Source organism: Taudactylus pleione, unplaced genomic scaffold (genome assembly GCF_031769625.1).
Source record: "Taudactylus pleione unplaced genomic scaffold, aTauple2 ptg000080l, whole genome shotgun sequence".
NCBI lineage: Eukaryota > Metazoa > Chordata > Amphibia > Anura > Myobatrachidae > Taudactylus > Taudactylus pleione.
Window position 1 is genome coordinate 736,270 of NW_028284482.1, and position 17,057 is coordinate 753,326.

Sequence of the window (17,057 nt, forward strand, 5' to 3'; positions counted from 1 at the left end):
CTTTGTTTAATGAGGTAGCAGAATTAGGTACATTTCCAGCTGAAATGCTAGAGGCTTGTGTGGTGACTATCCCTAAACCAGGGAAGGATCTCTTACTGTCAAAATTATTGCCTCATTGCACTCCTTAATGGAGATGTTAAACTGTATGCTAAGCTTCATCTTACTCCGCTTCTTCCTTTGCTGATTCACCCTGAGCATGTGGGGTTTGTGTCCGGGAGACAGGCCTCTGATAACACTCGTAGAGTATTACATTTTTGGGATTCTGGCCCTGTATTTAATTCTGGTTTCCTTCTACTTTCTCTTGATGATGAAAAAGCATTTGACAGGTTAAATTGGTTGTACATGTGCATGGTTCTCACAAGGTTCGGTTTTGGTGGCTTGATATCAGCTGTCCTTGATCTATATAGTCCCCCATCCGCGAGGGTGTTCAGTAATGGTTTCGCTCAGACATATTCCTCATCTCTAATGGTACTAGGCAAGGGTGTCCCCTTTCTCTTCTAGTGTTTGTGTTAGCCATTGAGCCTTTGGAAGCTAGGCTTCAAGCGGATGGGTCTTTTCCTAGGCTTGGACATGCACAAGCTTTGTCTTTTTGCTGATTATGATGTTCTTATTGTTTATATCCCCTTGGTTTCATTGCCTCATTTACATGATGTGTTGGATGAGTACAGTTCTTCCTCATATTATAAGCTGAATGTTGCTCAACTTCGACGGGAATTGGATTTAGATCACCCTATTTCTGATGCTCAATGGTCTATAATTTATACCATTTCTTTTAAAATGTCGAGATGTATGAATCACGCAGAAATGCAAGTTTAATTGTTAAATAGATTGTACTCACTCCTGACAGATTGCATACTGTACCTTCTGGCTATCGTGTACTGTTTTGTTGGCGACATTGTGGAGAAGTAGACCATATTTTTCATGTTTTTTGGTCCTGTCCTGTTCTCCATACGGTCTGGCTGGAAGTATTTTCACTGATTAATAAAGTGTTTGTGCTCTCTCTATCTCCATCCCCATCCCTCTCTTTAGCTCTGTTACATATTTATCCACCCATGGTTCAGTCTTACCAGAGGTATGTCCTGGGCTATATATGTATTGTGGCACGAGCAGCTCTGGCTCAACACTGGAAACACACTCCCCCCCCCCCCCCTCTATTTTGAAGGTGTTTCATAAAGTCCATTTCTATTTCCTAATGGAGACTGAATATATACCGTATTCCTCTTCCCCATCTTCTCCAATAATGCAGTGGATGGGGTGACAGGAGTATGTGACTGATGGAGAGGGGGCACAACTTATCAATAATCAACCTTTATCTAAACCATTACCATTTAGTTTAAATGAAACAAATTCATTTGTTTCAAATGCTCTCTTGTTAGTGCTTTTGAGTTTCATTTGTTTTTTTGTTACTGTTATATATTTCCAATTATTTGTAGTTTTGTTTACTGTATTTTCTGATGTTTATTTCATGATATGCATCCCTAATATGTTCCTTTCCTTTTTTTTTTTGTTCTGTATCTTTCCCGACTTTTATATTGAAAAAAAGTTTCAATAAATACTATTAATGTTAAAAAAATAAAAAAAAAATACAGGACATCTATAAAATATTGCCACATAGCAGTGACACACAGGATAGCAGTTTAATAAACAATAAAAATGTTTGTCATCTATGCAAAAAGATAGTCACCAATGCTCCAAACAGCGCATAATGCAAAGAAAAGAGGTGCAAGATGGAATTGTCCTTGGGACATGCACAGTTTAACAAACCACTCATGTGACAGGGGCTGCCAATTTTGTGGCTGAAGTGGTTGATTGTTTGGGCCCCCACAAAACAAGCTACCAATGAGCTTAAGGCAGATAATAATGGGCCTGATTCAGTACGGATCGCAATAGCGATTACGCATGCAGTCTCACTGCGAGCATATGCTAATGTCTGAGATCGCTATGCTATATGCAGCCTAACATAAGGACGTCCACTTTACCTTACACACATCCATAAAACTTAGCAAGACTGCGAAACCATCAGTAACATCGAGTACCATCACAGCCTCACGCACACTTGCACAAGGTTTGACCTTACTCAGAAATTGCTAACCTCATCGCACGCAGGGCAAGCCGAAGCTGCGTGTGGCATCACAGTGGCTAATTTATGTACACCCCTGCAACGACGTTCAAACGCACTGGCGCCCCTGCGTTTTCCCAACCACCGCCCCATCACCACCCCCAAACAGTACTTCCTGTTAATCACTCTGCGATGGGTCACTGTGATCGCAATCCCAAACATGGTGGAGTGTTCGCGCATGCGCACTGCATACACGTGTGCAGAATGCAACAATCGGCCATCTGTGTGCGTAATAGGAATAGTGATCCATAATGAATCAGACCCAATGTCGTTAATGATCGGCTTAAGGCAGCTAACAGTGCTTTTAATGATCTCTTCCTCTTAATAATGTCATCCTCTTCCTCACCAATGGTACAGCAATGGGAACCAGGTTTGCCCTGAGCTTCGCCAACCTGTATATGGGGCGGTTTGAAGAGAACCACATCTGGGGAGGCGAATTCAGGGCGAACCTGGTTCTATATGGGAGATATATTTACGATTTGTTTTTCATCTGGGATGATCAAACCTTTCTCAGTTTTGAGTCCCTCAACCCTAATGAGTTTGGTTTGAGATTTACTAGCACATTTCACCAGTGTACCATTGACTGTTTGGACATTACATTATCAATAGAGCAGAATCAAATCCAGACTTCTACTTACATAAAAGAAGTTGATTGCAATAAATATCTCAACTACAGAAGTTGTCATCATAGGAATTGGAAAAACAATATTTCCAAAGGCCAGTTCCTCTGGTTATGGAGGAACTCTTCTAGTTGGGATACGTTTGACCAACAATTAAAGTTATGTATAAGTCCTTTTTATATCAAGGGTATCCCCGGGTGATTTTAGATAAAGCAATGGATGAGGTGAGTAAATTAGAAAAATATACCCTTTTAAACAAGAAAAACACAAATATCTTTGGCAACACCCTCCCATGATGTAGAAAAGTATAGAGAAAATAGATCTCTAGCCTTTATTATGCGGTACAATTCATCAGTCTATAAAATTTAAAAAATAGTTCATAAAAACTCCTCCCTTACTTAGAAACAAATTTGAAGCATCTACAATGAATGATAAAAGTAGAGTAGTTTTCACGAGAGCAAATAACCTCAAACAATTTTTAGCACCTAGCTCCTTTAAGAATAACAGACCAAGTCACTCCTCTCAGTTCAAGTTTGACCTGGGTACCATATAAACCAAAAGGTTTTTTTAAATGTGGCAGAACTAGATGTTACACCTGTTATGCAGTTAATAAGAGTACTACGGTAACATCCTTCCATAGTAAGGAAGAATTTGATATCAACTGCTTTCTCAATTGCCAATCCTCACACGTTATTTATGTTCTAAATTGCGGATGTGGATTCAGTATGTGGGTCGGATAACCCGCACACTGAATGTGCGGTTCCTAGAGCACAGACAAAGTATTATAAACAACCTCATTACACATAACGTACCAAGACATTTCAATATGTGCCCGAAGGGGGACCTAGAGAATCTTCAAGTGAAAGCAGTTGAACAAGTGAAAGTGACAAAAAAAGGGGAGATAGATTCCAACTTTTGTGCAAGAAGGAAGCATTTTGGATCTTCAGGTTCAACACTCTAGTTCCTAATGGCCTCAATGACACTATAGAATTGAATAACAATGGTTAAAAATTGTCATATAAATTTTACATAATTTTTGACATATCTTTCTTTACATTAAAAAAAGGGGGAATCTTTGTCACGACAACCATGTGGGGTGATAACTGGGCTCCTAGGACCCTGGTAGTGTTTGTCACCGTGGGACTCAGCCCCCCTATATGGGTCACTATTGTTACAATCTATATGTGTCATAGTCCCCTTTGTTGCAACTCCAGTAGTCCTCTGTTATATCTAGCTAAAAACTAATGATAACCATTGTACAGATATTGTGATTTGTAGATAAATTGATACATATAATGCAACCCCACCGTTCCTATGGGTCCATCTGTCCTTTAGTGTCCTTCATCTCCTCCCTTATGTATTTACTATGGATCAGTTTGCTTGTTTTTGTTAATTTTTAAAAAAAAAAATTCATTTACATTTTTGTGTTTACATTTATTATATTTATGTACTATGATCTGAATAAATTCTGCAGATATCTCCCATCCCTCTAATGCACCCTGCTTTTTGAATTTGAAAAGCTAGCTGAAAGTTTTCCATTTCTAAACTTATTCTAATACACTTCAATCAGACATGCTTCAAAAAACACTTTTTTTTTTTTTTTATAAACTTGAATTTTATATAATAATGCTTTTAAGCGGTAAATGTATATATATTTTTCTTATGCTATGTTGATATTTAAGTGATTCCTCTCTATGGAGCCATTTTTGCTTAAGAACAATATGGGTTCATTGAGATAGAAAGTTGATTGGCTATTTGCAAGTAAAATAAAAGTAAAGAGACAGGGGCTGTTACTGCTTCTGAGGGTGCATACACACCTGTACGATATCTGGCCAATTTAACCAAATAGGAACGACAGATCGGGCATATCGTGCAGTGTGTATGCCCAATTTGCGCGTAACCGCGGTGGCATGCGATATAGTGCGATTGGCTGTGCTGCACAGTCAATCATACGATATCGCATGCGAGCCTGTACAAGTTAATGAAAGACAGAACAGTGATTGTTCTGTCTTTCATTACATCTTTCAAGTGTGTACTGGCAATCATGCGATGTCCAGGGTGAAGACAAATCGCCCTGAACATCGGCACGATTGCCGGTCATTTAGGTGTGTACCCAGCCTAAAGAAACAGCCAGAGAGCTGAGAAACTGGTTTAGCAAAGTTCCCCACTGTAGCAAATGCGGACGCCCTCGGCACACAGAAGCAGCACGCAGATTGCAGCATTTGAATACCACACATAAGGAAGAAGTCAGTGCCAGCTAAGGAACAGAAAGCAGTTATCATCTACCTACTATCTCCCACTGCAGTTGTTATTCATCAAGATTGTCTATGGCTCAGCTTGAATATCAGTACAATAGCAACTACTGACAGGAAAGGTCAGAGTGCTGATAAACAGCTCAGTGTAAACATCATTCTCTACAGCCAACTGCCTGCCATTCACCCTGATATGTTTGGTCATTGGCATCTTCCAGTAGTTTCAAGTGAGTTATACCCCTTTCACGCAGAAAACAAAATTACCGGGTAAAGCACTTTAACCCGGTAATTTGCTGATCAACACGGGTTATTTTTCTTTGTGCAAGTGACATCGGCATCATATACGGATCCAAACGACATATCGTTCAGGCATAAACACTGAACGATATGCTGCCGGATCGTGTACGATATTGTCAGATATTGCCTGCTTTAGGCAAGATCTGAAGATGCTATGTATGACCCGCGGGTACGCACATCGTGATTGCAAGTGGACACTCACGATTTGGACATCTTTTACACGTTTTGTCGTTCCGATGTGTCGAAATTGGGCAAATCGTGCAAAATATCGTCTAGTGTGTATGTACCTTAAGACTATAACTGGTCTTTCTTTATGTCAAGTGTCATAGCTGTGGAGTTAATGATATTAAAAACACTAGGCCTCGCTTATAACTTACAGATAGATTTGGCAAGGCCTAACGCCTACAGTCCTAAGTCAATAAAGTAACAGAACCAGTAAGTCCACATACTTTGGGACACCTGTAATAATATCAGTACACCACACATGCCTAAGCCCATGTAGATAAGCAAGTTCCCACACTTTACCACCAGCCCAATACTCATTAGTCCCTGCATGACGTTTATGCTACAACTGGTATAAAATGCATACAAAATTGCCAATCTATCAACTTTGAGCACTACAAAGCACTTTTGGTTTGCTAAACCTGGTCCAAGATTGTTAGGCTGCGCCACTGTCACGATTTGCCATGTAGGGAGAGAATGTAGAGAGATGCTGTCTTAAGCTATGACCATGACATAATTTACAATAAGTTAGAAAAACAAACCAAGGGAAAAAGTTACTTTTGTTAGAATTTTCCTTTATCATGCTGAGCTTTGAGCGTACTGCTGTTCTGATACAGTAAATTAATACTGCAAAGATTCACAACATACAAGAAAAAACAAATACTGTAGCTGATTTAAAACCAAAAACTATTTTTTTTGTATTCACTTATAAAAATATTTGTCTTTCAGCTTTAGAAGTGTAGAATTCAACTGAGGAGAAGGAGCTTTAGCTTCACTGTAATATAATCAGCCTCTCTCATTACGGTTTAAGCCCCATAAGCCTAAATGTCAGGCTGGATAGTTTTTCATACACGAGGAACATGAGAGCGGCTGTCAGCACCGTTTGTAGGAGCTTTGCTTCTAAACCTTTGTAGAGGCCCAAAAATCCTAAACGCCTGAAAAGAGATATAATAAGCATTATTACAGACTGAAAATTCTAAATTTAACATTTCATCAGAAGTAAACTTATGCTGCACAATATAATGCAGTGCAAATAGACTTGAAAATTCTAAAAAAAAAAAATCTCTCCATAATAATATGAGGGAGGGATAGAGAAAATTGCATCTCTGTGACTTGGTTTGTACCCCAAGTTGCTGCCCTGGCGCTTATACTGTATATCATTAGATTCTTGAGCATTACACTGAATGAATGTGGAAAGAAGAGCATAGACTTCATCACATTTGCAGCAAACAACTAACATTCATTTGGTGGCTTCTATAGGATCATGCCAAATACTATTATTGTCATTGATTTGTAAGTTGCTACTATTCTCAGAAGTTCTGGACAGTGGGGAAAAACACATACATTAAACATTATTTTAATATCTGCATTTACTTTGTCCACCTTGTATGCCAAAGAGTAGAGAGAGCTTACAATCTAATGAGAAAAGGAGGCGACAAATAGCCTACGAATTGCATTATGTATCACATTATTTCCCTATAGATTGAAAGCTTGAGAGCAGGGCCCTCTTACCTGTATTATTACCCTGTCTCCTATCTATTTTGTTGCCAATTGTTAAGCGTAAAGGGATATGCTGGCGTAATATAAATATTAACAAAATAATAATATAAGTGGACTTTAGGGGGAGCTCTAGATGCATTTTCCTTTAATGATATGAGGAGCAAAAGTTAATTAAGCTATTAAACATGTAACTGACCCGCGGGGGAGCACAAATCTCTTGTTTCAGGAGTTCGTATATATAAGAGATTCCAATTCAGATTTTTTATATATACGAGGGCTGATTGAAAAGTAATGAGACTTTTCTGTCCCATAGGTAGACGTAGCAACGCTATGCTGGTTATTGTATAGCTCATACATCGATACGTCTGAACCTGAGGTTGGACTGCCGTAATCTCTTTGTTTGGTCACAGCAAGTGGAAGCTCTTCGTACGTTTCGTCATGGCAGATGAGGAAGACATGTCTGAGATTGCGGCAGAGATGTGTGATTGAATTGTGTGTTAAACTTGGAAAAAGCAGAAATTAAACTCCTAAAATGTTACGGCAAGCATACGGTGGAGAAACAGTTAGCCGTGCTGCAGTATTTCGGTGGTGGAAGCACTTCAAAGAGGGTAATATGCGAGTGACTAAGCGCGTTCTGGGAGACCATACACCGCGGTTACAGATATCAACATTCCCAAAACTGCGGAAATGTTGCAAAATGACAGGTTAACTTTATGCAAAAACTTTCGGCTTCACTTGGCATCTCATTCGAACGAGTTCAGCATATTGTGACAAAGGAACTGAAAATGCATCGCGTGTGTGCCAGGTGGGAACCCAGAAATCTCACAGAAGAGCAGATGCGACGACGAGTTGAATCGTGCAAGAACGCAGATTTCCTAACATCGATTGTGACGGGTCATGAATTATGGATTCGTCATTGTGATCCGAAATTCAAACAGTTCAGTGTATGGAAACACACAAATTTGCCTCTGCCCACAAAATTCAGTGCGATTCCTTCGGCGTGTAAAGTCATGCTTCTGGTGTTCTTTGATGCACACGGTATGATTCTACAGCACTGGGTTCTCCGTGGACAGACAATTAATGGTGACTACTATGCAAACGTCCTGAAAATCCATTTGCGTGAAGCCAAGAGGAATAAAAGACCACATTTACTTAAAAAACAGTAGTTTTTACTCCAAGACAACGCACGAGTGTCACGGCTGCCGACACTTGAGACGCCTGAGAGGAGGCAGGCCTACTAGGCACAATAAACTGGGGTGGCTTTAGGAATGACCTTTTCATGAAATCTCGATAGTACGGAATAAAAGTAAATAGAATTTATTCAGAGAAGAAATATAATCGCAACGTCTCACATAAAGTCTCAACAACACTGAGGTTCACTTAAGCAATAATGAGTATAGGAGAAAACCCCCCATATAGTCTTTAACACAGAAAAGTTAATATGGTAGGGAACCCCGAGTCCAGTATGACGCTAACACCTCAGGATGGTATAGAGTAGGTTCACCTGGGTGGAACCCTGTAGTGATGGAGATCCGGAGCAGAGTTGAGCCCTCTGATGCGGTGAAAGACGGAGCAGGGTTGAGCCCTGTAATGCGGTGAAAGATGGAGCAGGGTTGAGCCCTGTGATGCGGTGAACTATGGAGCAGGGTTGAACCCTGTGATGCAATGAGGTCGGAGCAGGGTTGAGCCCTGTGATGCAGTGAGGTCGGAGCAGGGTTGAGCCCTGTGAAGCGGTGTGGTTCCGGAACAGGGTTGAGCCCTGCGGTGTAACTAGTATCCAGAGCGGGGTTGAGCCCCGTGATGCAATGAAGGTTGAAGCAAGGTTGAGCCCTGTGAAGCGGTGTGGTTTCGTAACAGGGTTGAGCCCTGCGGTGTGACCAGAATCCAGAACGAGGTTGAGCCCCGCGATGCGGTGATGATAACTGTAACAGTGCAGTTGACAACTGTAACGAAGATGGCTGCGATGTCCACGAAGTGAGAGGCAACAGGCAAGGTAAATAGTGCTGCAAAAAGTGAAACCACAGCTATGGAGCAAAATCAATACTTAGGCAATGGCTATGCCGAGCTCTGTAGTGCGGCTGGTAACTGGCATCAGATGTTTAGCTGGAACATGAGCGGAGATATAGCAAAGTCCACAGCAACCCACAGGCACAGCAGGGATCTGGCAGGAGTCCAAGAAAGACCTGAAATTAACGTTGCACAGACACTGAGACACAGTTAATAACAGGCTTTATACTAGAGGTCTGTGATCCATAGGAAGTTCAGAACATGTGACCCAAATGGAATCAGGTTTGAAATAATGAGCAATCTAGGAATCCCACAACCTGACAACACCTTGGAAACAGATGATCACTTTAACTCTCTATTCTCTGTATGTGAAGAACGCCAGCAAGCAGGATAGCTCCTGCAACGACCACAGAGGAACTTTGGAAAAAGTAATCTATCTTTATTTACTGAAATAGTCGCAGTCCTGACACAGAGTACATGTTGCTGCTGTTGCATAGGCAGCACTGACTGGAGTGTGTTCCAGTGCTGTCCCAATAATTTCATATAGCCCGGACTTGGCGCCCTGTGATTTCTGGGCATTCCCAACCTTGAAAATACAACTGCGTGGAAAGAAGTTCTCAACAGATGATGAAGTGAAAAATGCCACACTGAAAGTGATGTCACAAAACAGTCTACTGCATGTCTTTGAATCATTGTTGAAACGCTGCAAAATATGTATCGAATGTGAAGGACGCTACTTGAAAAAGAAAAATATTCAGATCCTGAGGAGTCATCTGATTCTGAATAAATAAATCCGTCTCATTACTTTTCAATCAGCCCTCGTGTATTTACAAGTCGATTACTTGATACCATTCCCTTCCTAGCGCTCAACAACTATGATGCATTGACACACTTTCTTAACTGTTTAAAGAATATTATAGAACTAGATTTGTGTAAAATATATGACACAAGTGTATCAATAGCAGGCAAGATGGCATACATGAGGTAGACTCCTATATTATGGAGATACTAATAAAGCTCTACAATCGGCTTTGCTGCCGGAAGTCCACTTCAATAAAATAAGAATGCGCTTAAATAAGTGTATGTAATGTATGTCTAAGTTCACGTCAAGACCAGTAAAAGAGCGCATATTTCTCAAAGCCAGAAGAGACATGGTTGCAGGGAAGTAGAGGAAGTATTTGCAGTGTAAACACTCTAATGAAAGATTTTTTTCAGAACATGAATTGGGAAAGTTTAGAAAATTGTGAGATAAAATAATTTAATTCATTAATTCCACCTTTGAATTTCATATTGAGAGAGAACCATTGACCATGGTATGGTCCAATTTATGATAACTGGATATAAGGTTGACGGTAAGGGACTATTTTTATCCTGGTACTTACTGCAGAGTTTCGAAAACACGGTCCTCAAGGCACCCTAACAGTTCAGGTTTTAAGGATAATCATGCTTCAGTTTAAAAAAAACTGACTGAGGTACTAAGTCATTTGTGCTTAACCTCAAAGCATGGACAGGTTGGGGTGCCTTGAGAATAAAATTTGGGAAACACTGACTTACAGGCACAATAAATAAACGGGATGTAGTTAATTCACCGCCGGCCGAGATGCTGGACATCAGAATCCCGACGTTAGAATCCCGCCCCGGGACTAAAGATAGGCATCGAAATACCCACTAGCACACGCAGGGGGGGTTTCTGAGTACCTAGAAACCCCCCCTGACAGACCAATTTTTTTTTCAGAGAAGGAGACATCCTTGTTTCCGTCCCTGCACCAGCCGCAGGCAGGCCACCCTCCTCGATCGGAGCTGCTCGGGCACTACCTTACAGTCCTCCCAGAGCAGGGAGCGTGGGAGAAGGATGACTACTGACACCCAGCAGCCCGGTAGTAACAGTAACGGCAGCCTGCATTCCTCACCCTTCACTTCTCCAGAGTCCCCTTCAGCCCGGCAAGCTGACTCGGGAATGATTAACTCCTTGGATGAAGGAAGTACAGAGAGGTGCGTGCTGTGTGCGACAGTGTGTGTGTGTGTGTGTGTGTTGCTGCTGCTGTATGTGACAGGGTATGTGTGCTGCTGTATGTGACAGGGAAAGGAATGAATGGGGATATAATTGTTTATGTGCTGTCCTGGTCGGAGTCACAGAGAGCCACTATCTCTGTTTATGTGCTGCTGGGGTTAAAATATGTCCAAGTCTCCACTGTGTGAAGTGACAACAGTGGCAGAATTCCTATCCACACAACATTATCTCCTTCACCCTCTCCAAAAAAACAATCTGCTTTGCGGTCACTATTGTCTATGCATGATATATATATATATATATATATATATAGATATATATATATATATAAATAGCAGTAGTCCGGCACTCTGAATCATAGAAAATTGACTTAGCTGGTTGCCCCCACTGTGGTAGAGAATATGTAGATCGTAGCGTGCGGCACTCCATGCATAAAAAAGGACCAAACAGGCAGCTTTCAGGTGTTAACGTTTCAATGCGTTATGGCATTTTCGTGACGAAAATGCCATAACGCATTGAAACATTAACACCTGAAAGCTGCCTGTTTGGTCCTTTTTTATGCATGGAGTGCCGCACGCTACGATCTACATATATATATATATATATATATATATATATATACGACAGGCTCAATCCACGGCACTCGACCATCTGGGGTGCCCTTGGTATGTGACCACACCATCTACATAAAAAATATCATACAAACTCGGCACTCACATGCTTTTCAAACTGCAACTCCATTGAACATAGGGAATGTTGGTTCCAAAATATTGCAATAATTTGTTAAGCTGGCCACCGCTTCATGGTCATTCCCATCTAGCCAGTCCCTACACTGATTCTCAGATAAATGAACTTGATCTGCCATCTTGGCCTCAAGCTTGCATACATTTTAAACAGAAAACTGGGTCCTGATGGTCGAGTGCCGTGGATTGAGCCTGTCGTTTATTTAAATTTTGTGGTCACACTTGCTAGGGCACCCTGTTTTTCTAATGTAAGACAAACTTTTTTCTTTTTCCAGGTGCTTATTAACTGATAGCCCTGGGTGTGGTCCTGTCTCTTTAAGGCAGGACCCAGTTTTCTGTTTAAAATGTATGCAAGCTTGAGGCCAAGATGGCAGATCAAGTTCATTTATCTGAGAATCAGTGTAGGGACTGGCTAGATGGGAATGACCGTCAACCGGTGGCCAGCTTAACAAATTATTGCAATATTTTGGAACCAACATTCCCTATGTTCAAAGGAGTTGCAGTTTGAAAAGCATGTGAGTGCCGAGTTTGTATGATATTTTTTTTATATATATATATATATATATATATATATATATATATATATATATTAGTCAGAAATCCACTGCACTCGCCACTCCCAGATATGGGGTGCAAACCCGCACTCGCCATTCCTAGGACTGGGGTGGGGGCTTGTGACCACATTGCTTACATAAATAAAAACAGTTTTCTGTTTTTATTTTTATATATATATAAATATATATATATATATATATATATATATATATATATATACACACACACATACACACACACACACACACACACACACACATATATATTTGTTTTTTGTTTTTTTTAAATCAACCTTTTGGAAACCCCCCTTTAAAATTCCTGCGTTTGCCCCTGATACCGACGCCTATCTTTAGCCTGACGACAAAATCCCGACAGCCGGCGTCCCGACCGAAGGTAAGCGGGACTTTCTAGCTGTTAGCCGCAGGGGGGTGGCGAGTTAGGTTTAGGCACCTCCCGGGAGGCTTAGGGGAGGTTAGGGTTATGCACCCCCAGGAGGGTTAGATTTAGGGTGCGGGAAGGGGGGGGTTAGGGTTAGGCACCCCCAGGGGGAGGTTAGGCACCACTAAAGGAAGGTTAGAGGGGGTAGGGTTAGGGTACTTACCTTCCCTGTCGCATCTTCTCCCTTCGGGCTTCTGGCGTCGGGATATGAACCAGTGGCTATTCAGCCGCCGGGACTTCATACCCATTCCTAAAAAAACCTACTGCGATTCGACAATTTCTACCCTATGTTTCCTGGGAATGGTTAAAAGCAGGTTACTAAAAAGCTCATATTTCCACTGAAAGGAAGCTCTACCTGATGATGAGTAAGGGGTAATACAGTCTTAATAGAAGTGGGATCTTTATAATAATCAAAGGAATGACTCTACCCAAACACATGTATCCAAGCTGTTTGCATATACATATTGTATTTTATTTTTACAAACAATTTAGGATGGCTCTTTCCTAGGGCTGATCAATTGGCAGAGACAGAGTATACTATATGGTTGGAGAAGTCCTCCTGGAGTGTGTCGCAAACCATGGAGCTGTGATTTGTGGTGGAGTGGTGTGATTGGGGGCAGTGATCTTGACCTTTGGTGTATAGTTTTAAAGTTTGGGAGCTGATGCATACCTTGAGTTGCTCTCTGATGTTAATTATAATTTGTATGGTATCTCATAACCGATTTACAGAGCTAATCCTACATCATTCTTTTACTGCTTGACAGATTTTATTGTAATCACTTGGTCCCTCGGACCAAGTTAAAAATCATCAATATATTTTGTTTAGCTTTTGTACACTGAAAATATTCTGGGAAATTTTTTCTGTATGCTTAACATTTGCCTTTGAACATTTCTTTACACTATTATTTATTTTTCTTTTAAAAAAAAGTGAGTCTGATCAAGTATGGTAAGGCATTCTGTAATTCCGTCAGTAGGTATTGGCATAGTAAAAGTCTCACAGGTGTGGTAGGAATCTATCAGCAATAAAACAAGGTGCAAATCGGAGGGGTGAAGGATATGAGATGACTGGTGGTGTTAAGGGTTACGCTGATTCACACTATAAAAATGCAACTGTATCAAATGTGTAAAATATTTTTGCTTTTCATGCCATTAATAACCATTAATGAATACATATACCATTCAGTATCAGGAAATGTATGTCAATTTAAAACAATCTTGATGTTTAATTTTGTCACTTAAATGTTTGAAACATTTGCATTATGATTTATTTATTATGTTTAGTAAAATGTTTTTTTCACTGATGTGGTAAAAACTAATTTATTTTCTTTCTATACTTTAAAGTACATGAAGTAAGGAGTATTAAGACAAAACAAAGCTTCAGGTTGGGGATTTGCGTTGCAAGTGGACACAAACATTAGGGTGCTGGCGATTCCTTGACTACTAAATATTTAGAGACAGCCCCAGATAGGCTTTAAGAGTAAAAGGTCAAGGAAACCATTTATCCCACCTATAACTAGCAGTAGTTTAAATATGCTCTGGGTTTATGGATAATGCTATGCTTAGATATGTTTAGAGTTACAAGTTAATCTAAAGGGGCCTATCCATTAGCAGATAAATTTGAACGATATATCGTTCAGTCGTTCAATTTATCTGTCGTGGATAGGTCCTGAACGATGACAGATGCGCACTCCCACGGCCGACAAAATTGGGTCTTTAGTCTCTCCAACATGTTGGTCAATTATCGCTTATCGCTGACAGATATTAGAAATATCTGTCAGTTTACAAGCGGTAAACGACGAACAATGAACGATATTTTGAATGAACATTAATAGAAACATTAAAAAAAAATCCACTCCCTGTATGATGTCATGCAATATCGTTCGTAAAAATCTGTCATGTACATGACAGATATGTCACCGCAGCCCCAGGAATTTTCAAGGGATTAAACTTTTGTCTTTCATCATAGCGAAAGTCTGATAATGGATAGGCCCCTTAACAGGAATTTAGTTAAAAAAAAGAAAAGGTTTTATAAAGAGGAATAACAGGATGTTTGTTCCTCCCTATTAAATCCTTTTATCTGATTCCATGAGGGACACTGCAGACATTGGAGTATAGCAGGTGTGAGAGAGTCTGGGCACTAAAAGATTAAAAATCTTCCAGCAAAGGCTCCTCCCCCTCTATACCCTACCCCCTGCTTCCTGACAGCCAATTTATCCTAACAAAGCCGAAAGACAGAGGGAGGAGAAAGGAAGGAGTAGGAGGCAATCACAACCACACACCCACACTTACACGAAGGGTGGCTGTAAAGCCAATAGGCTCCAAAGAACTGCCGGGAGCACCAGGTGGGGTGTCCAGTGTCCCCTATAGAATTAGAGAAAAAGATTTAACTGAGAACAAAAATCCTGTTTACTATTTATTCCTTTGGGGGACACTGGAGACATTGGTGATGTCCCATAGCTGTCCCTAAGGGAGAGAGCGCTGCTGTGTGGAAGATAACACCCTGCGACCTAAACTGGCATTGCGAGAAGTAAAGGTGTCAAAGCAGTAGAATTTTTTTAAAATGTGGGTGGGAGACTAGGTGGCAGCTCTACAAAGCTGTGTCACGGAGTCACAATGGCGTCTGCCCATGAAGTCCCGAATGACTTTGTAGAGTTGGCCTTAATAGACAGGTCGACCACCAGAAACATAAGCATGATGAAAAATAGCTGTAATCCACATGGAAATAGACCGTTTTGACGCATGCCATCCACGTCTGTGAACCTTCATAGAACTGAGTTGAAGACCCAAGTCCAGGCTCCTCTGAAGGAAAGACAGCAGTCTGGATAGCCGGAACACTGAAGGAGCAAAACCGCCTATTGTTTGCACCAAGCGAAATAGGCTTTCCATATCCTCTGGTAAATCCTAGCTGAAGACTGTATCCTGGCATTGAACATGGTCATGACCACAGCATCGGAGAAACCCCTCGCCTTCAGGATGGCCGTTTCAAAAGCCACCCCATCAAAGCCAGAGTCAGCACAATGTGGTAATGAAAGGGATCTTGACTGACGACGCCTAGACTAAGAGGTAGACACCAAAGAAAGGCCACCAACATTTGAAGGCAATCCGTATACCAGGAGCAACGAGGCCAATAGGAGCTACCAGAATTGCCAGAACACGCTCCATGGAGCTTGCAAAGAACTCCTGGAATGAGAGCGGTGGGAGAGAAGAGACAGACCATAATGAACTCCCATGGAGCCAACAGGGCGTCGATTAAATAAGCCCCTGGATCCCAAGTATGAAAGCTGTACTTGTGTCCATGCTGTAGTTCTGCCTGGAAGCCATCATGTCGACTTCTGGATGGCCCCACCATTCCACCAGAAGTTGGAAAACGGCAGGATGAAGGGACCACTCCCCCGAGTGGACTTCCTAGTGGCGGAGATAATCCACCTCCCTGTTGTCCACTCCGGGGATGTAGACCACCGATATGGACAGAAGATGCTTTTTCGGCCTGAGCACTTCATGCCCCCCTGGTGATTTATGTAAGCAACAGTAGTTGCATTGTCCGATTGGACCTTGACCAAGGTGACAAGCCTGCACCAGAGCTAGGTAGACATCTTAAAGCTTGAGAATATTGATTGGAAGACATGCCTACTGAGATGACCAGTGACCCTGAAAGGTTGTGTGGAGAGTTACTGCACCCCATGCCCGGAGGCTGGTGTCTGTCATAAAAATAGACATTATCTGAAAGGAACACCCTTTGCCCAAGTGAGGTTTGAGTAACCACCACAGTAGGGAGACCGTCGGATGAACTGAGAGCAGATCTGGAGGGGAAACCTATTCAATTTGGATAATAGTTTCTGCTGAAATATCCGAGTGTGGAACTGAGCAAACTCTACAATGTTGAAAGTTGACAACAGCTTGCTGAGAACTCTCATGCAGAGATGGATCGAGACTGTCCTCAGTTTGAGAACAGTTGAACAAGTGACTGAACTCCAAAGATTTTGACCCCCGGCAGGAAGACCCTTTGCGACTGTGTCGAGGAAAACTCCCAGGTGAAGCATCTGTAGGGCTGGAACAAGAGAGGACTTCTAGAGATTCAAGATCCAACCGTGAGCCTGTGACAAGTTTATGGATAACTGAAGTTGAGCCTCCAGGGTGGACAGCATTCTGGCCATGAGTAGAAGGTCGTTCAGGTAGGGAATAACCTTGACACGCTGTTGATGGTGGACATCATCTTTGTGAATACTTTAGGTGCCGTAGAAAGTCCAAATGGCAGATCATGGAATTTAAAATGGTCACGGAGCATTGCGAAAT

General features: G+C 41.4%; 1 protein-coding gene across 1 annotated transcript in view; it reads right to left on the bottom strand.

Moving 5' to 3' along the window:
- Nucleotides 1–6,068: 6,068 nt before the first annotated feature.
- The window catches only part of SLC25A17 (solute carrier family 25 member 17), a 110,342-nt gene continuing 99,353 nt past the window's right edge, over nucleotides 6,069–17,057 (bottom strand). Inside the window, exon 9 of the mRNA XM_088468101.1 lies at nucleotides 6,069–6,445. Within this exon, the coding sequence (XP_088324227.1) occupies nucleotides 6,310–6,445 (136 nt within the window). The 3' untranslated portion in view covers nucleotides 6,069–6,309. The remainder of the gene's footprint in view (nucleotides 6,446–17,057) is intronic.